The sequence below is a fragment of the Haematobia irritans genome, chromosome 2 (genome assembly GCF_050003625.1).
Source record: "Haematobia irritans isolate KBUSLIRL chromosome 2, ASM5000362v1, whole genome shotgun sequence".
Lineage (NCBI taxonomy): Eukaryota > Metazoa > Arthropoda > Insecta > Diptera > Muscidae > Haematobia > Haematobia irritans.
Genome location: NC_134398.1, coordinates 174,678,845 through 174,703,103, shown reverse-complemented (window position 1 = coordinate 174,703,103; position 24,259 = coordinate 174,678,845). Strand labels below are relative to the sequence as shown.

Sequence of the window (24,259 nt, the reverse complement as noted above, 5' to 3'; positions counted from 1 at the left end):
TATGAAAAGAAAAAAAGGAGAAAAAAAACACAAAAAATGAGTGTGGGTCATTTATTATCATATTCGTTTACATGTATAGATAAAAAGAAGATACTGATATTGAATAAATGTTCATGTTTCATGTTAATTTTTATTTTTAAAATTAACATTATATATTGTCAATAATTACATGAGAAATAATTATGTAGTTATCGTCAGAAGGAGTACCAACGCATCATCTGTATTTTCAATATGTTTTAACTCTACAATTATATTTATTGTTTTTGTTGATATCAATGATGCGTATTATTAACAGTAATTAAGTCCAATAATAATGATGTGCATATACCCGTGGGATAATAAGCCAGACAGAGGGGTTAATATAAATATAAACACGTGTTCAAGTGATGAAAGTTCAAGGATCTTTTGAAATTACATCTGGCGTATGCTCATTTGACGACATAATTATATACAAGGATAGAAGGTTTTTCATACACTAAAACCATATTGAACTACTGTAAATGATTATGCTAACTAAACATTAAGGATTTAAGAATTTCTTTGAAATAATTAAATTTTATTTAATAAGTTCATAATCTTTATTTAAAAATTCGTTCCAAAAAAATTAGCAAACAAATCTTTGATCCCCGTTAAAGTAACATAATAAAGGGTGATACGGTCAAAATATGGTCAAGGGAAAACGCGTGTAAATCGGTGAAATCGTTTATTTAAAAAATCAAATTAAATGTATTTTTCAAGTTCAAATTCATATATTCAGTTAGGCCTTCGCTTTTCCAAATCCGAATTGCCGGGCCTCACGCTTGACACCCGCCATCAGATTTTGTACAGCCACCTTGTCCACCTTCTTCGCCGCAGAAAGCCAGTTTGCCTTGAACTGCTGCTCGTTCTTAGCAGTTTTTTGGTCTTCTTTAGGTTCCGCTTGACAATAGCCCAGTATTTCTCAATTGGGCGGAGCTCTGGCGTGTTGGGAGGGTTCTTGTCCTTGGGAACCACCTGCACGTTGTTGGCGGCGTACCACTCCATGGCCTTTTTACCGTAATGGCAAGATGCCAAATCCGGCCAAAACAGTACGGAACAACCGTGTTTCTTCAGGAAAGGCAGCAGACGTTTATTCAAATACTCTTTCACGTAAATTTCTGACAGTCCCGGAAGCTATGAAAATGCTGCTTTTCAAGCCACAGGTACAGATGTCTTGTCAAACCAGATATTTCTTTGCGAACTTTGACAGTTTTATGTGCTTGAAAATATCTGCTACCTTTCCCCTTCCTTTTGCCGTATAAAACTCCTGTTCCGGAAGCTGCTTGTAGTCGGCTTTGACGTATGTTTCGTCGTCCATTACCACGTAGTCAAACTTCGTCAGCATCGTCGTGTACAGCCTCCGGGATCGCGCTTTGGCCGTCGTATTTTGTTTATAATCGCGATTTGGAGTCACTACCTTCTTGTAAGTCGATAGTCCGGCTCGTTTTTTGGCTCGATGCACGGTTGTAGACGATATTTATTTTATTATCCCGATCCAGACCAACGTTTAATTACATTTTAACGGTTGATTTGGCAACTTTTAGTGATTTTGCCAGCTTTGCGTGCGAGTAGCTCGGATTTTCGCGATGCGCGAGCAAAATTTTGATACGCTGCTCTTATTGCTTGGACGGCATTTTGACAACTGAAGAGTGAATTCCAAAATCAAAATAGGAACAACATTCTACACACACACCTTCAAAATGAGGGGTGTTCAGGTTTTTTAAATGCAAAATTGAAAGAAATACGTCAAGTTTATATAGACCAAATTTTGACCGTATCACCCTTTATGTCTCTGGACTAAGGCAAATTTTCTTTCAAAACAAGAAACGCACTTTTGACGAAAGGAAATAATCTTTCAATTAACTGAGATATTGCATATGTTAATTACACTTAAAAAAAGCTTCAAATGTAGGATAAAGCATTTTGTGGATTTTGCGTATATGATTTATTTTATTTTATTTCGTTTTATTTAAATTTCTACTAACACTACAAGGATTTCTCCTTAGCTATATCCGTCCGTCCGTTGAAATCACGCTAACGTCCGAAAGAAAGAAGCCATCGACTTGAAAATTGGTACAAGTAGCTATTGATGGGACCATATCGGGACACTTTCAGGCATATAAACCGACGCCCAGATTAAACTTTCGGAGTCTCCCAGAAGAGAAAATTTCATCCGATCCGGTTGAAATTCGGTACGTGATGTAAGTAGCCAGCAAAAAAATTTGGATGTTGTTCTAATGGCACAACTATAGAAGCACTTCCAAAAACGTTCTCCCAAAGATGTTCTTCATTTTAACTACACAGGAATTTATTTTAATTCGTTTTTTTAATAATTCTCTTTTTTCATATTTTAATGGGTAATTTTAACTTAACTTTTGCCTCAAATAGGTTAAATTCAGAATAAAAATTAATAAAATGATACAAATTATTTAAATTTTAGCGAAAAATGTTATGTACATTGTAGAAAACTTGCAAATGTTTAAAATGCATTGAAAATTATAACAAAAAACTAATAAACAATATTAATTGGCAAAATATTAAAAGTTTTTTTTTTTTGAAATGGTGGACATCCGTTCTATGACAAGCCCATGTTAAATTCATCGCTTATACACCAATTTTGAACTACTTCCGGATACAAAAAGAACATTTCACTACTTTTTGAGCGACGTTTTACCTTGCAAAAATTGGTATATTTCGGTCCTTAATTATATATCCCAGACTACCAAGATTTGACATCTGAAGCTTCATGGAGGAATAAATTTCATCCGATTATATTAAAATGTTGCCTTCTAATTACCATGCGATGGATTATCATGGTTCATTTCGGTTCATAATTATTTATAGACTCCTCTGTATAAACTGATCAAGAACTAAAGGGGCTTTTATACGCATTTAGTTGGCCATTTTTTATGCCTTTTTAACTCCATATGGACTAACATACAATTAAGAAGACCATTTTAAGAAATACAAATATACCTTGCCATAGACCTCTGTTAAAACAATCCAAGTAGTTCCATGATTATAGTCTTTGGTAGAACTTTTTACGCAATCCATGTTGGAGGGTACATAAGATTCGGCCTGACAGAACTTTCGGCCCAATATATTTGTTTATTTTGAAGTATATTTTACACTAAGTAAACTTTCCTGTTTTTTGTAGTGTAGTCTTGATTTCATCTGAGTTGGTTTGATCTAAAGCTTTATAGATATGACATTTACGTAAATTGTTGTGGTTTATTGTTAAACCATTGATGCGTATAATTAGTAGACAATGATGATACTCATACGCACCAAGGGACACATCTCAGCCAAGTGCAGCTGTCTAATTATATTCGCGTGTTCTATCAATGCCAGTTCAGGAATATTTATTTCCAACCATAAGTGAATAATTACCTTAACACACATTGATATATATTTGATGATAAAGTTACTGGAGTGAAGATGCTATGGCCTAGGGAGTCCAAATCCACAATGATTTTTTTTTACAAATATGGAGCATTATGTAGCATAATAATATTTCCATTAGAAGAAAATTTAGACAAATAAGGACATGAATCTTTGAAATTTGCGTCCCTCTGTTAAAGCTGTATACAAATATTTTTTTAAATTAAAATAAATAATATCTAAATTAACATAGATATTAAATATTTGGATTAAAGATAAAGATATTTTTGCGGATTTCGATTGGTTGGTACAAAGGTAACGTCAATACCGCTTAATATGTACACGCTTATTCTTACACTAACCACACCGTTAAAGTGAACCAACTTGAAAGTTCTATAACATGATTTTTTTTTTTTCATAAAGTTAAAGTTATGCAACACTGAAATACATGAAATTTGACGTTAAAGGCAGATTCACAATGTCAAATATAATTTCAAATAAACCTATGAATTTTTTGTGATCTCGTTTTACATTTTTCGTGAATTTTAATTATTAATTTATATTGTTTTAGAATGCCATAACCGCTGATATTTTTACGAGGGTTAATATTACTAATAATATCAAGTATATACGGCCATAGGTTCGGCCAGGCCGAATCTTATGTACCCTCCACCATGGATTGCATAGAAACTTGTACTAAAGACTGTCATCCACAATCGAAGTAATTGGGTTGCGGTAACACTTGCTTATGGCAAGGTATCTTAAAACTTCTTAACACCGTCTTCTCAATTGTAATTTACTCCATACGGGGTACATATTAAACCAAAAAGGCCGACTAATACGTATATAATTCAGTTTGACAAAATTTTTAATAGAAATAAAATTTTGATAAAACTTTCTATAGCAATAACATTTTGAAAACTTTTTCTATAGAAATAAAATTTTGATAAAATTTTCTACCGAAATAAAGTCTTGACAAAATAAAATTTTGGCAAAATTTTCTATAGAAAAAAAGAAAAAATTGACAAAATTTTCTATAGAAAAAAAATTGACAAAATTTTCTATAGAAATAAAATGTTGACAAAATTTTGTATAGTAATAAAATTTTGACAAAATTTTCTACAATACTAAAATTTTGACAAAATTGTCTATAGCAAAAAAATTTTGACAAAATTTTCTATAGAAATAAAATTTTGGTAGATTATTTTTGGAGATCGGCTATATATAACTATAGACCGAAACGGACCAATTTTGGCATGATTGTTAGCGGCCATGTACTAGCCCAATGTACCAAATTTCAACCGGATCGGGTGAATTTTGCTCTTCCAAGGGGCAGGTCTAATCTGGGGATCGGTTTATATGGGGGCTACATTAATTATGGACCGATATGAACCAATTCCTGCATGGTTGTTAGAGATCATATACTAAGACCACGTACCAATTTCCAACCGAATCGGATGAATTTTGCTTATACATGAGGCTCCGGAGTTCAAGTCTGGGGATCGGTTTATATGGGGGCTATATAATTATGGACCGATTGGGACCAATTTTTGCATGGTTGTTAGAGACCATATACTTACACCATGTACCAAATTTCAGCCGGATCGGATGAAATTTGCTTCTCTTAGAGGTTCCGCAAGCCAAATCTGGGGATCGGTTTATCTGGGGGCTATATATAATTATGAACCGATATGGACCACTTTTTGCATGGTTATTAGAGACCATATATTAACATCATGTACCAAATTTCAACCGGTTCGGATGAATTTTGCTCCTCCAAAAGGCTCTGCAAGCCAAATCTGAGCGTCGGTTTATATGGGGGCTTTACGTAAAAGTGGTCCGATATGGCCCATTTGCAATACCATCCGACCTACATCAATAACAACTACTTGTGCCGTCGATAGCTTGTTTCGTTCGAAAGTTAGCGTGAGTTCAACAGACGGACGGACAGACATGGTTAGATCAATTCAGAACTTCACCACGACCCAGAATATATATACTTTATGGGGTCTAAGAGCAATATTTCGAAGTGTTACAAACGGAATGACAAAGTTAAGATACCCGCCATTCTATGGTGGAGGGTATAAAAATAAAAGACTATCTCTTGAGAACTTTCAAAATTCCGCGAGCGCACTGTATATCGGAAAAAGAGGATACAATATCGATAAATGGCATATGTGTCCTAGTTTTAATTTTATAGGCCATATATTTAAAAACTGTATCGGAGTCAGTACCACAATCCTTAAAGGTGAAACAATGTAAAGATTCTACTTTTCCACAAGGGTCTTTTTAAAAAGGAATTCTTAAAAAAAAAAAACAAATATTTCTATGGTAATTCTGCGACTACTCGTATCTGTAGTCGATATGATTTATTTTAAAATATATGCATATGAACAGATATACCTTGAATATGGATGGTTAAGCCGCAGCTCGAATATTTTAGAAAGTCAAAAAAATCGCTTCTTCTTTAATTTTTTCCCTTTTAAAAAAGTCGAAAGGTCGACCTTTTAATTCTAATTACAATCCCTAATCCATGTTGTCCATGTTGCCATAGACCCTAACTAGCACTCCTTAAATGTTTTAGGTTTGGACTTTGCGTCACTTCAATTGATTTTCTCCACACACTTATTCGATCAATTGGTCACAAAAGGTTAATTTCGTCGTCCAGAGAGAGTGGAAGTTAATTGAATCGTCTTATAATTGAGTTTAACCATTCCTTTAATTTATTTTCACTCACTGATTCCATATCTTGTATAAAACGCGCTATCCTTATGGATTAGTTTTATGCTCTAATGGGTTGTCAACTATAACTATATCGTATTTCGTATTTTATTGTTCCTGTCTGTTCCTGCAATAACTCCCTATTATGCTCCTGTCCATTAACGTAATTTCCTGTGTTCGTTCCTGCTATCCTTATTCATGCTATCACCGTGTTCCTGATTCCTGCTATCACCATGTTCCTGCAATAACTCCCGTTCAAGCGATATTATTCTCTCCGATTTTATTTTCCATTTCCTTATACTGCTGTGTTCCTGATTCTTCCTGGTTCCTGACTTGTAATTGCCTAAATTTCTTCCTTTCAACATACCTACTATGCTCCTACTATGCTTTGGCGTCATTTCCTGTATCCTTTCCTGCTGTCCTTATTCCTGCTATCACCATGTTCCTGATTCATCCTAGTTCCTGATTCATCCTAGTTCCTGATTCTCTTAGTTCCTGACCCATAATTCGTCTAATACAAAACCCATTCTATCCCTGGTATCCCAGTTTTTCCGCAATGAATTTACTCCAGCTTTACACTATATTCCCAATTCTTGTTGTAAAATTGTTCCTTATCTTATCTTTTTTTTCTCTTCTTTTTTCTCTTGTTTTTTTGTTGTTTGTATTCAATTCTTAGTCCCAATCCTGCCTATAAATCTTCTATTGTCCCTTCAATTTCTAAAATAGATTATATAGTTATATTTTATTTTATTTTATTTTATTTTATTTTTAATTATTATAAGCGTCATACTTTTTATTTTACTGTAACCAGCTGCTAATTATGCTGTGTAAATAAATAAATAAATAAAATAAATATATTCGTGTTCGTTCGCTGGTGCGTATGGTGTATATATCATTCTTTGTTGCGATGCTTATACGCCATACTGGCCAACAATAAAGAACAATTTAAAAGTGCACTTATGCTGAAGAATAGCTTTCAGTATATTTTCTATCGCCCGAAATAGCTTTGAGCAAAGGGTATACTAAAACGTAAATATTGGACTAAGATCCTACAATGTAGTCGATTTAGTCGTGTCGGTTCACTCGTGTATTTGTCTCTTAAGGTCATGCTAAATATTGAAATTATTGAAAATATTGAAATATTGAAAAAAAGGCTAAATCAGCAGATTGGTCTAAACTGGTCTTTTCAAAGTCATCTCGAAGGCTGTAAGGGATGTCTACTGCTCAAGGCGAATGAAACGACATGGCCGATTTTCGAATGTAAACATAAAATCAAACAAAAAACCAAACACTTAATTACTAAACTCCGAAATTTGTACAAAAAACACAGGCAGACCATAACTTTTGGAAAATCAAATTTAATCCCAGATTAAAATTTAAGTCGATTTAGACGATTATTATGAAGTCATTAAACTCATTGCTTAAAATCGCACAAAAATATCGACATATACCAATACTCCATGAAGTATTTAGCCTCGTCACTTTACGCAAAACTATCGCAAGTGTAGATTAAGATCATGTAATACATTATAATAAACGGCTGCCATCGAAATTGTAGCCAAATTCGACACATATTTTTTTTATTTTAAGTGATGCGTCCGTAGATTTTATAAAGATAGGAGCAACATCGGTCGATAATGCGGTTCTTGTTTTTGGAAGGAGCAATATCGAAGAGGGTTAGGTTAGGTTAGGTGGCAGCCTGATGTATCAGGCTCACTTAGACTATTCAGTCCATTGTGATACCACATTGGTGAACTTCTCTCTTATCACTGAGTGCTGCCCGATTCCATGTTAAGCTCAATGACAAGGGACCTCCTTTTTATAGCCGCGTCCGAACGACGTTCCACATTGCAGTGAAACCACTTAGAGAAGCTTTGAAACCCTCAGAAATGTCACCAGTATTACTGAGGTGGGATAATCCACCGCTGAAAAACTTTTTGATGTTCGGTCGAAGCAGGAATCGAACCCACGACCTTGTGTATGCAAGGCGGGCATGCTAACCATTGCACCACGGCGGCTCCCGAAGAGGTTAATCGAACTTTGGTTTATAATAGAGATATATTCTGGTAAAGAAGTCCACTATCTTATATTAGCAGACCACAAATTGGCGTTTGTAAGGTAAGCGCATCCGTTAGACCTGTTGAGATCAGTGTTTGAGGCGGCTTTTGCACAATCCGAGTAAGTTTCAGAGAAATTTAACAATCGACAAAAAATGGAGTAATCGAAACTGCACCCGTAAACATGTCAAAAAACAAGAGCGAAGACGGTCACCAACTGTGTCCGGAGAGGGTATCGCAAACGTTTTCACGAAATTCACACACAGCGAATATTACGATAATCATGATGCATTAACTATGCGATTGGTAGTCGAATTGAAAATAAAACGTCGAATGAGCTTATCGCCTTCGCGGAAATTTGCGTCCCTGAATAATTTAAAGAAATCGTCTTTAAATTAATTGATATATTGAATCGTTCATCTTAGGATTAACACGCTTAAAATAAGATTGAGGATTTTGTATATTTGGTTTAAAGTTTTATTGGGAAATTCGTTAAATGTGATTTTATTTTTATTCATTCAGATTAAAGTCATATTAAAAACGTCTTTGGTTTAAAGAAGCCGCATCTTTGGCTCAAAATCAATACCAGAATCCTTAAAAAATCGTTGGATCTAAGTAAACATTTTTTTTTATAATGTAGAGAAACGTCTTTTTCGGATGGATTTAAAGAGATGATGTCGCTGTGCCAAGTGCATCGAGGTAAAAAAAGGACAAAAACTCAGAAATGTCAACTGAGAGGGGCTAAAACACCACCGAAGAAAAGTTTAATGTTGGGTCGGTGTTCAAAACAAATATGCTTTGAGCATGGGATCAAAACAAATGCATATGGAACAAATACGTCCTATGTGCCTAAATATCAATAATCTCCAGCATAGTGTTTATATTTAAGTTTATTAATTTCTCTTTTCACTTGTGAAGATAAGTGAAACGATCAAAATGAACCACCCATTTTAAGAAACACTTATGTGTGAGGGTATTTTCAAAGGGTTACAACAAAAGATCTATTGGACGTGCATGTATGCTGCATGTTCACTTGGGATCGTTTGTTAAGTTATAAGACAGCTAGAAGAATGATAACAGATTATTGTTGTCTTGTTCTAGATTAGATTAAGATTTTCAATATTCTAGATATACGTTTATATTCAATAAAGAAATTAGTATTCATTTGGAACTCAACGAGAAAAGATTGATTTGGGATTTCAAATGGAGCTTTTTGCAATTGTTTCTTGAATTCCTCCCAATTCGAGGAAATTACATTAGGCGTTGCTTCTTGGACCGTCACACTCGCCTCATTTCCTCCGAAGTGAGGACCTGCTGGCGCAAAGGAGATTGATGCGCTTTCCAAATTTTCAGCTTCCTTGTGCGTTCAACAACTCCTTAATTCTTCCAAATTGGACATTTTCATTTGTTGCCTCTTCCAAATAAACTTTAGGCAATAGAGCGTCTCTATTCTTTTCGTATAAATCATCAACCTCTTCGAATACTTTGGTGAGATAAACGAGGGGTCCATCGTGATTAAAAATAAGGTGCCAGTACAGATTATCCAACTCCTTCATCCATACTTCCAAATATGTTTTTGCATCTTTTAGCAAAGCTTTGTCATCCTGTGACTCGATTGAAGCATTGTTTATTCTCTCCATTCTCATCACAAAGTCCATCTTTGTTCTTGATCTGGTATGAAGACTGTTGTTTTTTAAATTTTTTGTTTGTCCTTTTAATTCGTTGTTAAAGCCACGAATTACGATTTTCCACCTAATATTTTTGGTGGCGGTGTTTTTATATTAAAATTTCATTTAATATTTTTTATTTTGTCGCTGTTTAAGCCGCGACATACGCTTTTTAAGTGAATTCCAATGTATGGCCTTGGAATACGCCTTATTCACTGTTTCCCTTGAATTGTATTCTTCAAGGGGTTAATTTTAAGTTTTCTTCTCGTTGTCTAAGCCACGAGAACGCTTTGTTACTAAAATAATTTTTTCCAGTGATTAAACAATTTATTTTGATTTTTAAATTGTTTTTAGAACCTGATTCGATAGAGCTTCTTACCGCTTATGGGGTATAGCTCTTTTACCGTAGGACCAAATTTTTATATTTCCCTTAATTTATGAAAGGATTTATTTATTTTTGATTTTTGGTCCAACTAAGTCCCTTTCCTCTGGTGGGGCAAAACTCAGTTCTGTAAAAACCAACAATCCGGCTCGAAGGACCATGTACAATTTATTGTCATTCCTCCGAAGTGAGCTCCATTTCAAATCTCTAATAAGACACCGTATTATTCGGCTTGGATTCCAAATGAATACTTTTCCCACTCAATATTTATAACGTCTACCGGTGCCCACCATTGCACCACGGTGGCTCGAAAGATGGACACTTATTATTTTCAAGTTCTTTGTGGTCAATAACATGTGAAAATGCTTATTAATAATAAATTGCAAATATGACTTTTAATATTGCTATTTCTAGAATTAATGTCAACAGGTCCAGCAAACAAGATCAACTTGCACTGTCAAACAATACAAATGCCAATGTGATATTTTCCAATTTTATTCTGCAAATATTTTTCATCCATTTTTTGTTATTTTATTCCAATACTACCCACTCAAACACGCAACCACATACATACATACTTAGACAATACCTTACCAGTTCAAATATTAATTCCTTTTCGTCCAATTGCTTCAATTCATTACGTGATAAACGTTGCGGCCGATAATGATTATGATGGTGATGATGATGATGCGAATGTGAACCAGAACCCGTCTGTTGATAATGATGACTATTGTGATGATAAGGGCCCGTGCCCATATGACTCCCTGTGCTGTTAGAGCTTAAACCTCCGACCCCTCCAGTTCCCATGGCTGATGATGACATTGAGTTGTTGCCAGCACTGCCATTACTGTTGCTGGTGCTCATCGATTGGGACATGATGGTACAATCATTTGGTGTTCCTATACTCAGGAAAGTGGGTGTACCATCAATAGTATTGACAATTGGTTTCAATAGGCCACCACGTTCAAATTCATGTGCAGATATTTTCCTGTAAAATATAAGAGGAAGAGACAGTGAGAGAGAGTTGACGTTAAAGAAAATTGGTAACAATACAAAAAGGAAATTGAAAAAAGTCATCCAACGAAGCTATTGTATAAAACATTTTTGAAAATGAAATATGATCAACTTTCTGTCAGAGGATATTGTAGGTAGTGATGAAGACATACAACCACTTCGATTACGGTCATTTCGCGACAATGAAGGCATAAATCAACTAGGTCAACTGATTAAAGGATCCATAACCTATTTCTATTGAAATTTTTGTCAAAATTTTATTTCTATAGAAATTTTTTGTCAAAGTTTCATTTCTACAGAAAATTTTATTTCTATTGAAAATTTTGTCAAAATTTTATTTCTGTAGAAAATTTTTCAAAATTTTATTTCTATAGAAAATTTTGTCAACCTTTTATTTCTATAGACAATTTTTTCAAAATTTTATTTATATAGAAAATTTTGCCAAAGTTTTATTTCTATAAAAAGTTTTGTCAAAATTTTATTTATATAGAAAACTTTGTCAAAGTTTTATTTCTATAGAAAATTGTATCAATTTTATTTCTATAGAAAATTTTGTGAAAATTTTATTTCTACAGAAAATTTTTTGAAAATTTTATTTCTGTAAAAAATTTTGTGAACATTTTATTTCTATAGAAAATTTTTCAAACTTTAATTTCTACAATTTTTTTTTTTTTAATTATATTTTTATGGAAAGAAAATTTTATTTCTATAGACAATTTTGTCAAAATTTTATTTCTATAGAAAAATGTTGTCAAAAATTTAATTTCTATAACAAATTTTTTCAAAATTTTATTTCTATAACAAATTTTTTCAAAATTTTATTTCTATAGAAAATTTTGTCAAAAATTTATTTCTATAGAAAATTTTGTCAAAATTTTATTTCTATAGAAAATTTTATCAAAATTTTATTTCTATAGAAAAATGTTGTCAAAATTGTATTTCTATAGAAAATTTTATCAATTTTATTTCTATAGAAAATTTTGTGAAAATTTTATTTCTATAGAAAATTTTGTGAAAATTTTATTTCTATAGAAAATTTTGTGAAAATTTTATATCTACAGAAAATTTTTCAAAATTTAATTTCTATAGAAAATTTTTAAAAATGTTATTTTTGTGGAAAGAAAATTTTATTTCTATAGACAATTTTGTCAAAATTTTATTTAGGTAGAAAATTTTTCAAAATTTTATTTCTATAGAAAATTTTGCCAACATTTTATTTCTATAGAAAATTTTGTCAAAATTTTATTTATATAGAAAACTTTGTCAAAGTTTTATTTCTATAGAAAATTATTGTCAAAATTTTATTTCTGTAGAAAATTTTATCAATTTTATTTCTATAGAAAATTTTGTGAAAATTTTATTTCTACAGAAAATTTTTTGAAAATTTTATTTCTGTAGAAAATTTTGTGAAAATTTTATTTCTATAGAAAATTTTTCAAAATTTAATTTCTATAAAAATTTTTTTAAAATTATATTTTTATGGAAAGAAAATTTTATTTCTATAGACAATTTTGTCAAAATTTTATTTCTATAGAAAAATGTTGTCAAAAATTTAATTTCTATAACAAATTTTTTCAAAATTTTATTTCTATAGAAAATTTTGTCAAAAATTTATTTCTATAGAAAATTTTGTCAAAACTTTATTTCTATAGAAAATTTTGTCAAAATTTTATTTCTATAGAAAAATGTTGTCAAAATTTTATTTCTATAATAATTTTTTATTTATAATAATTTTGTCAAAATTTTATTTCTATAGAAAATTTTGACAATTTTTTTTTTCTATAGAAAATTTGTCAAATTTTTATTTATACAGAATATTTTGTCAACATTTTGTTTTTATTGAAAATTTACCAAATTTTGTCAAAATTATATTTCTATAGAAAATTTTGTCAAATTTTATTTCTATTGGAAATTTTGTCAAAATTTTATTTCTATAGAAAATTTTGTAAAGATTTTATTTCTGTAGAAAATTTTGCGAAATTTTATTTCAATAGAAAATTTTGTCAAAATTTTATGTCTATAGAAAATTTTGTCAAAATTTTATCTGTTGTGTTTTCATGGGTGTGTTCGGAGATTGCGAACTAACCCATGTTAATTTATAGCTTCTGCGTAAATTTTCACCACTTTCGGATCCTAAAAGAACATTTTCACTACCTTTTTTGTCACGCTTTTTTGCTAGGGGATTAAAGTTCCTTGAAATTTGGCACCGGGTCATCCTGACTGGTTTGCATTGTTCTGGCAGCATTATTGTCAATGGAGGTTTACTGATTTTTTTTTTTTTGATTCTCCGTCAGAAAGATCCAACAAAGTCAAAGGCATATTGGTCTGGATGTCCAAGGCCTGAGCACTTCATATTTGTATAGGACTGTCAGATAAAACTTCTTATTGATTTAGCTACCCTGATAAATATCCTTATGCAAGTCCGATATGTGCTTAGAACAGGTTTACTATTTTTTTGGCAGACGGACTTAAACATTATAATAATGTGCCTTGTGGGATGGTGGAGGTATATGTGCCACGGTTGGCACACCAGCAAAACATAATTTATCACAATTTTAAGAAAATTTTATCAAATTCAAAAATTTATCATTTCGAAATTTATGATAAAATAAGTAGTTCCTTAAGTTTCCCATCTAAATTAACCTAAAAACCTTGCAATAAACTATTACCCATGGAATTTCTCATATAAAAAACCTGTATGAAATAAAGCCATTCCCTTTCACAGTATATGATTTGAAAATAAATTACCAAACCATATCATCATGTATGTATGCATGTAGTTGAGTAAAGTGGAAAAAAATCTCTGCATTTAGTTTATGGCAAAATAACTGCCGGTAAGGATAATAAATAGCTAAGGGTTAAACGCAACTACATAAAGAAAGAGCAAAAAAAAAAAAAACGAAAAATTTTATGAGGCAGACCAAAAACAAATACACATATATTTTATCTTTGATAAAACGTAACGGAATACAAGAAAGGGGAAAATTGGTTTCTAAATGGTAAATTCAAGTACACTTAAGAAAGGTTAAAGAGACGAAGAGAAAAAAAAACGAACAGAAACCCATAGCACCAATAATGCATGGATTGGACTCGATTTCAGATCTTGGTTTTTAGATTTATAATAGAGTGACCAATGTGGTGTTGGTTGTTACATCCTTCCTGTAGCTATCGAAACATTTAATGTAAGCCATTACCTTTTTTCCTTCTTGCCGAAGTGAATGCTTACACTCAAATAAAAAAGTTTACTTGCATCCAAATGATGTTGCTTAAGTGTTTTGGTATCGATTCCGAACCAAAGCTGCGGCTTCTTTAAAATAATGACATTTTTAAGGAAGCTCCTCAGCCAGGGCTACCAATTTTGCCGATTTATCGGCATTTTGACGATTTTTTACTCACAAAATAGCAAATGCCGATTTTTATTTTATTTCTACAAAAAAAAAATTGTCAAAATTTTAGTTCTATAGAAAATGTTGTCAAAATGTTATTTCTATAAAAATTTTTGTCAAAATTTTATTTCTATAAAAAATTTTGTCAAAATTTTATTTCTATAGAATTTTTTTTTTCTATAAAAAATTTTGTCAAAATTTTATTTCTACAGAAAATTTTGTCAAAATGTTATTTCTATAGAAAATTTTGTCAAAATTTTATTTCTATAGAAAATTTTATCAAAATTTTATTTCTATAAAAAATGTAGTCAACATTTCATTTCTACAGAAAATTTTGTCAACATTTTACTTCTATAGAAAATTTTGTCAAAATTTTATTTCTATAGAAAATTTTGTCAAAATTTTATTTCTATAGAAAATTTTGTCAAAATTTTATTTCTATAGAAAATTTTGTCAAAATTTTATTTCTATAGAAAATTTTGTCAAAATTTTATTTCTATAGAAAATTTTGTCAAAATTTTATTTCTATAGAAAATGTTTGCACATTTTTTTTTATAGAACATTCTTGTAAAAATTTATTTTTATAGAACATTTTTGGTAATTTTTTCCAGTAAATTCTTGCAAAACTTTATTTCTAAGAAAGTTTTTGCAAAATTTTATTTCTAAGAAAATTTTTGCAAAATTTCGTCAAAATTTTATTTCTGTAGAATATTTTGTTTAAATTTAATTTCTGTAGTAAATTGTATATCTTAATTGGAGAGTCAATCAATAAGAGTTTTATGGTCAAATTTTTGAAAATCGGGCAATACATACACACAAAAAATTATCACCAACATTTTTTCAATTAAACATTTAACTGAATTTGGAAACAGATTCAATTAATATGTTAATTGATTCAATTAATTATTTAATCAAATCCGAATAAAAACCAATTAAAAAAATGATTGATATTTGTTACGATTCCAATTAAAATATTAATTGATGCAATCAATTTATTAATCAATTCGGAAATAATTTTCAATTACAAACGTGATTGAAAATATTTCCGTTTCCAATTACACATGTGATTGATCCAATCACCTTTGTGATTGAAATTGAATAATTTTCAGCAATGGAAAGAGCGAAAAGAGAACAAGAGAATGGGTATTTATTAAAAAAATGTATGATGGAGAGATCAGTCTGTGGAAGTAACTCGTAACGAACGGTTGGGTTTTTGTTTTTCGCGTAAATTGAAAAACATGATTGGCGACATTCTGTCTGCTGCATTCAAAATATGTGCATAAATAGTTTGAACGCAATAACAAATCATAGCAAAGGGTTGAAATAAAGTGTGCAACAACAAATGGCCCCGTGGTAAACGTTTGAAAAAATATATGACAGAACGCATTAGAAATTACCTGTGTTTGTGTTTTGTGGTATTGTAAAAATGGAAAACAATCTACGTTTATTGAAGGTAAGAAATTGTGAAATGTGAATACCGTTTTCCATTGAAGCATGTTTACATTAAACGGACTAAAATAATATATTTTTTTCATTTCTTTTAGTGAGCAATTTCATTTCGTGAAATTGGTCAATCAATCCACTCCATCCTTTTATCAAATATATAAGAATATGTTTGCAATCAAAAGGCGGGTACCATATTGATCTTTTAAAATTATAATTTTTTCACTCCTAGTTTTCTTAAAACCAAGAGCGGTATTGGTTTGTTGGTAGATTGAATTTTTGTTTTACCTGCTTTTTCAGTTTGAACCCAAGTAGAGAGCAGTATATCTGATATATAAACTAATGAGCTGAATTATGTAATGGTAAAAAAGTTCTTTCTTTTGAATTTAAAAATATGAAAATATCCGAAAATAATAAAAATATGTATTTTCCATTTATATTTTTTTCTATTTCCAGAAATTGCAAAGTATCATCAATATAATACCAAATATTACATTGTTTGCCATTATTTTTGTCTTTGATTGGTCCGGGTTTTAATAGACGATTTCAATGTGTGGAAATTTTGGAAAGGAATTGTTACTAAAATTAAATTACCGAGCTCCTTAATACACCTTTTTATGCTAAAAGACTACCACTGCAAAAGAAGATTATAAATCTGCAACCTGGAACTAAGAATTGAACTTGATATTCTATGCATGTAATGTTTATCAAAATTAACTTTTAATTGAACAAAATTAAATTCGAATTATTCTGTTTAATTTCAGAAAAACTAACTTAGTTTACAGGGTGCTTATTTATTGGAAATCTAGGCGCATTTACATATTAGAGGGAACATGCTGACATTATAAGGAAGATAAAGATTTATATAGTCTATTTTTTCACCCTATAGTTGTTATTGATAGTAATTGTATATGTAAGTTATGTTAGAACAAAACACACATGAACCCAATTTATTTGTCATTGCATAATTAAAAAAATAATAAAATATTGAATATGTTTTATAAGAAACAAATATTTTCTTTTATTTCAAATAAAACTAAATACGATTTTTGGGGGCGCAATATATACATTTTTTGATTAAAATTTATAGCCAATTTCACTTAATTATTTAATTGAATGAATCAAATAGTTGATTGATGTTTGTTGCGAAATTAATTAAAATTTTAACTGATTCAATTAAAACTGTGATTGTATTTTATGTTAAAAATCAATCACGTTTTTAATTGATTCAATCACACAATTAATTGATTCAGTGATAAAAGTCAATTAAATGTTTAATTGAAAATCGTGTTGGTTTTCAATCAAAATGGGTGGTTGATACTATCATTTTTGTGATTAAAGACATTTCAATTAAAAAAATGATTGAATCCGCGATTTTCGTGATTGAAATCAAAAAAAAAATTTTTTTGTGTGTACGTAAATATTAAAGATCTTTATTTTTATTTTTAAATAAAAATCTTACTGAATTAGTAACTACATATTAAAAAATAAATCTTTATTATTTTTTGAATTGCATAGCATAGCATTGCATAAAAATAAATGTGGGTCCACATAAGTGTATATGTGGGAGCAACCATGGTGCAATGGTTAGCATGCCCGCCTTTCATGGGTTCGATACCTGCTTCGGCCGAACACCAAAAAGTTTTTCAGCGGTGGATTATCCCACCTCAGTAATGCTGGTGACATTTCTGATGGTTTCAAAGCTTCTCTAAGAGGCTTCACTGCAATGTGGAACGCCGTTCGAACTCGGCTATGAAAAGGACGTCCCTTGTCATTGAGCTTAACATGGAATCGGGCAGCACTCAGTGATAAGAAAGAAATTCACCAATGTGGTATCACATTGGACTGAATAATGTAAGTGAGCCTGATACATCGGGCTGCCACCTAACCTAACCTAAGTGTATATCGGGCGAAAGATACATATGAGAGCTATAACTACATCTGAACCGATTTCTTCCAAAATAGGGTTCTATTCTGACCCAAAACAGAAACTTGTACCAAATTTCAAGTTGGATGGACTAAAACTGCGACCTGGACATTGCTTACAAAAATGTGTTCACAGGCAGACAGACGGACGGACGGACAGACGGACATGGCTATAACGACTCAGGGACCGAACCTCAGTGTTGCAAACATATGCACTAACTTATAATACCCTGTTCCATAGTGTGGTGCAGGGTATAATTATGTGAAAATTGGTCCAAATCAGTACACAATTGGTCTAAATCAGTGTATGTAGTTAGATTAAAGTGGCAGCCCAATTAAGTTTCAGGCTCACTTAGCCTATTCAGTCCATTGTACCTTTTTGATAGACTTCAATTTAGTAGACAATGATAAGAAAATTTCCGATACATTGCTATCGGCAACTATTTACCAGAACCCAAGTAATTCGATTTGTACGCAAAAACCTATATCGCAGTTAATTTTAAAATTATTTCTTTATATAAAATATATTTTTTTTAAGTTAAAGAAAATTAGACTTACTTTTAAGGCATACGACTTTTATTATAATATTTCGTATTAGACCAGTTTATTTTTTGCGTGTAGCAAATAAATTGGATTTCACTGTAAATCTACTGCTAAAGTTGTAACAACTATGTTATGTTTTGAGATGTCCATCCTTTTGCTATTTCTTATCTCATTTTAATGGGACTTCGTTCAAAGGTAAATTTTCAATTCAAAAGATAGTCCCATGTTTAAAGATTTATATGGATGACTTCTTAAGGTGAAGTCATTCTAGATAATGGTTGACTTAACAGAATTATGACCCAAAAGAGGATTTTGTTTTATGTGACTGTATTGAATTTATGTTATGGGTCATTATAAAATGGGTCAATAAATAAGGAACGTGATATCATTGAATTAAAGGTCAAATTTACGAAGCTCATTTAATTGTATATTGAACCATGATATGTATGGTACGAGTATACACAGTCATTCGTAAAAGATTGAATCATTAATATTGGGCTTCCATTTTTGTATAAAATTTGTTGTAGCCATTTCCGTCCGGCCGTCAGCTGAATGTTCTATTACAGTAAATTAAAAGACTATCGGTGGAGCGGGAGCCCTGCAGACCGGTTAAAAACCCAGCGGCGTAAATCGCGCTGGGTTTTAACTCCACCACCCCCCCCCCCCCTAAATCAATAATTTTTAAACTATCCACTTTAAATATTTTGAGTTTACCACAAAATAATTGCAATCAACATATGATTTTCAATAATCTAACTATTTTTTCCTTAAAAGGAAATCTATCCATCTAATGACCATTGGACAACAACAGGTCAAATATTGTCAAGTTTCCATTCCAAGAATTAAATTCTAAAAATAGAACATTTCTGACAACACACTTCAGTCATCATCATGGGGGGCGAGAAGAGACAACTTTAAGGTCATTAGCTTAAAATGAAACCCAATAAACCAACAGCATCCTAATACATTCAATCTTAGCTCACATAACAGAAAACCTCAACAACAACAAAATCCTAGAAGGATGGTATGACAACAAGACCGCAATTTGGCCAGTATCACCAACACAAGAAAAATACAAACTTTCAACACCCATAAACATCATCCAAGTTGCCAAAAATATCCACACTCAAAACGACAAGAAGGAAGAGGAAACGAACTAGGGGACTTTATTCGGCCTCCAAAACCAAATCGTATGGAGGACTTGTACTGCTGCTATGTTCAAGGACCCTAGCAAGCAACTGACATCTACATCAGCAGCTTGCCAAAATCACTAGCCAGCAGTAACTCTGGCTCCAATATTTGTTTTCGGGTGGTTTCTTTCCTTTTCTCCTATTAGCTTTTTGTTTTGTTTTCCAAGTAGTAAATTGGTTTAGGTGGTAGTTGGTTGATTGTGGTTTTGCTTGGACAAACCATCATCATCCGACAGTTACAGCTTCCATGTCTACAGTCACTGTATTGTTTTCAATTTCTGTTGTAGACATTGGTAATGGAAATCAACAGAATAAACAATTGCTTCCATCGAGGGTAAAGAGATTGGTAAGGTCAAACCTACTTCACTGTAAATATGCCTCAATGTTGCATTGATTGAAGGAAGTATGGAATTTTTTTATAACTAATTAAGTCTTTTGCCTGAGTATGGTAGAGGTCCCCTCATGTGGAAAGCTTTATGAATCCCACGGCAAAGACTTAATAAGGGAAGGGGATCTGTGGGTCATCGGTCGAAAAAATCATTGCATACAATCATAGGACTTTTTCCAGTCTAGATCAAGTTTTTAATGCCGAATATTTCAAATCTTATCTATCTGGCGATTGGAGCTAGGATACAATAGAGAAGTGAACCTAGAGAATGCAAAGCCTATAGAGTCGTTAAGGGCCAAGTTGGATGAATGAGCATGGGAGACGAATAAAGCCATGTGGACCAACACAACGGTCGGAAGGGGAAGCACGAGTCAGGAGAACCGTGGGCATAATGACTGGGCGCCTAAAATTGAGAGCAAATCTATGCCTAATAGCAGTAGCCGATTATAGTGCGTGTTTTGAGGATGATGAGACCTTGGAACACTGTCTTTGTAACTGCCCTGGCTTTACTAGGCAAAGAGTTAACCATATCGGGATGTGACCCAGCCTACTCAATGCCTACCCTAAAAAAAAATATTTTTGTGGGAACAAAGATTTCTTTTCCTTAGAATACGAATACTAGCCCATTTCTTCAATGGACTCTCCTTAATTTAATTTTTGACGCTGAAGCTCCATCAAGGACCAGTATTTATCGTTGGTATGGTGAATTCAACCAAGGGTGTAGTTCACCCTAAGACGAATTGTGTGAAGTCGTCCAAAGCCTGTTGTTGTTCCGCAAACCATTGATGATGTGCCCCAATTGACATTGCAAGATCGTCGTGTGACCTATTATGAGATTGAGACAACCTTAGGCATTAGAAGGACCAGCAAACATTCAATATTGCATGAACATTTGACTGGCAAAAGAAGTTGTTCACATTGGATCCAAAAAACGGCTCGTGTCGATTGGTCGAAAGAAATGCTCCAAAAATACTATAGCGGTGCTTCGAAATACGTCTATAACATCGTGACAGGTGATAAATCGTGGATTTACACGTATGAGCCCGAAAGTAAACAGCAATCGACTGTATGGGTGAGTCAAGATGAACAACATCCAGCAAAAGTTGTTCTCGCATGAAGCAATTCTAAGCTGACGATTGTTTGTTTTTCGGAAAAAACTGGACATGTAACAATCTTACCACTAGAACAACGCAGAACAGTCAAATCTGAGTGGTACACAATCATTTGTTTGCCAGTTGTCTTCCCAGAAATCAGGAAAACCAGCCTCCGAAGGCTGATCCCTCTTCACCACAACAATGCGAGCAATCACACTCTGCTCAAACAACCCGATTTGATGGGTCAACCATCATCCATAGTCCTGACTTGGCACCGTATAACTTCTACTTATTCCCGTACGTAATAAATGAAATGAGAGGCCAACTTTTTTGGACACCTGAAGAAGCGGTTGACGAGTTTAGAATGCATATTTTAGAGATACCTCAATAGGGAATATTTTGAAAAAAAAAAAAATAAAGCGATTTTCATTTACTAATGTTTATTATTGTTCCCTAAATATAAAAGACAACCCTCGTACCTCAACATCGGCGGCAAAGCCGGATATCCATGGAAAGAAGCTTATGCTGTGTATTTGGTGAGACTAGCTGGGTGTGGTTTACAATAAGCTACAGCAAACGAGTGAAAGGATAACAGGTGCTTTGCTTTGAGATCAATGGATGAGTTCGAGCCGAGTATGATCAAAGGTCACAATATTTAGAAATAGCAAGAGAAGGAGATTTTGCAACACGGACACATATTGAAAAGCCCCTAAAACTTATTTGGAAAACACTCAAATGGGAAGTTCTACCCCGACCGCCGTAGGTTACAATATTTCAGAAAATTCTACCAAACTGGTAGATTTTTTACTGTTTGGTAGAATTCTTGATGTTTTGGTAGATTTTGCGAAATAAAATTTTGACAAAATTTTCTATAGTACAAAAATTTCTTTCACAAAATTTTCTTTCTTTTGACAAACTTTTCTATGAAAATAAAATTATTACAACATTTGTTACGGAAAATAATTCTGTGTTGTTATTTTATTGTTGGTCACTACAAAAACTGTTACTAAAATTTTCTATAGAAATAAAATTTCGCCAACATTTTCTATAGAAATAAGATTTTGGCAAAATCTAGAAATAGAATTTTGGCAAACTATTATATAAAAAGAGAATTTTGACACATTTTACAAAATTTTCTATAGAAGTAAAATTTGGACAAAATTTTCTATAGAAATAAAATTTGGACAAAATTTTCTATAGAAATAAAATTTGGACAAAATTTTCTATAGAAATAAAATTTTAACAAAAGTTTATGTAGGAATAAAATTTTAACAAAATTTTATGTAGGAATAAAATTTTGACAAAATTTGCTATAGAAATACAATTTTGAGAAAGTTTTCTATAGAAATAAAATGTTGATAAAATTTTCTACAGAAATAAAATGTTGACAAAATGGTCCATGGACATACAATTTTGAAAAAAAAAATCATAGGAATAAAGGAATAAAATTTTGACAAAATTTTCTATAGAAATACAACTTTAACAAAGTTTTCTATAGAAATAAAATTTTGGCAAATTTTTCTATAGAAATATAATATTGACAAAATTTTCTAAAGAAATATAATTCTGACAAAATAGAAATAAAATTTTGACAAAATTTTCTACAGAAATAAAATTTTATTTAATTTTCTATAAAAATAAAATTTTGACAAAGTTTTCTATAAAAAACATTTTGGCAAAATTTAATGGAATAAATTTTTGACAAATTTTTCTATAGAAATTATATTTTGACAAAATTTTCTATAAAATTAATATTTTGATAAAATTTTCTACAGAACTAAAATTTTGACAAAATTGTCTATAGAAATAAAATTTTGAAAAAATTTTCAATAGGAATACAGGAATAAAATTTTCTATAGAAATTACATTTTGAAAAAATTTTCTATCGAAATACAATTTAGCAAGATTTTCTATAAAAATCAAATTTTATTAAAATTGTCTATAGTAATAGAAATTTGACAAAATTTCCTATAGACATAAAATTTTGACAAAATTTTCTATAGAAATAAAATTTCGACAAAATTTGCTATAGAAATAAAATTTTGACAAAATGTTCTATAATTTTAAAAATGTTAACTTTCGACTTCTCACTTTTTAAAGGAGAACTAACTTTCCCTTTTTAGATCTAGCTAAATCGTTTAAATATATAAAATTCGACTCATTTACCATTCAATGGATATATACTGAAAATAAACTTCTAAAATATTTTTTTGTAATACATTTTTAAACATTTGAAAAATCTCGCATTTTTAATTTTTGCTCCCAATAGAACATATGGTACTTTGAGTAACTGCTTTTTAATTACATGTTATCAGCATAGCATAACACGATAATTTGTTCAAACCGCTTAAATTCATTACTACACTTTTTGTTCGAAATTCCCCCACCAAAATCAAGGGAAAATTCAGATGAACATTCTACAATGTACACACATGCATGACTATTATATTTTATTTGTAGAGAATTCTGACTGCCAAGTAAATATAAATAAAGCCACAGGACTTTAACACACACACACTGACACTATTCAATCATTTTGTGCTGGTTATACCACAATGAATGTAACAGTGCATGAAGGCCACTCACACAGTGAACTATGTTAAAAAAAAAAACAACAACAACAATAAACTCAAAATACGAAAGTGAAAGAGACGCACATGGTGAAAGTGAAAGAAAAATAAAACCCCATCAATTGAAAAGTTTACACTGTAAACATTACACAATAGAGCAATAGTAGTGAATGAGAGTACAAAAGAATTGAATTTAAAACCAATGTACAAATTATACAATGTACTAACATTGCTGCTACAATCGAAATGGTTTGCTACAATCCATTATTATTGTAGCATTTATAAAAATGTATACAATTTAATTAATGTTACAAAAGTTTTTGTTTTCATTTTCAATAAAGATTCACATGTCCAGATGGAAAATAAATTGAAGGTATCCATATAGTAGGTTTAGTAGATTTGAAATCAAGTTGTTGATAAAATTCTACCAAAAATGGCAGATTTTTTACTGTTTGGTAGATTTCTTGATGTTTTGGTAG

The 24,259-nt window shown here is 31.4% G+C and overlaps 1 protein-coding gene across 8 annotated transcripts in view; it reads right to left on the bottom strand.

Annotated features, from left to right (window-relative positions):
• Positions 1 to 24,259, bottom strand: part of Pde11 (Phosphodiesterase 11) — a 355,629-nt gene that overhangs the window by 66,952 nt on the left and 264,418 nt on the right. For all 8 annotated transcript variants that reach the window (XM_075296862.1, XM_075296864.1, XM_075296859.1 and 5 more), the window contains one exon: positions 10,821 to 11,214. In XM_075296862.1, coding sequence (XP_075152977.1) covers positions 10,821 to 11,214 — 394 coding nt within the window. The remainder of the gene's footprint in view (positions 1 to 10,820; positions 11,215 to 24,259) is intronic.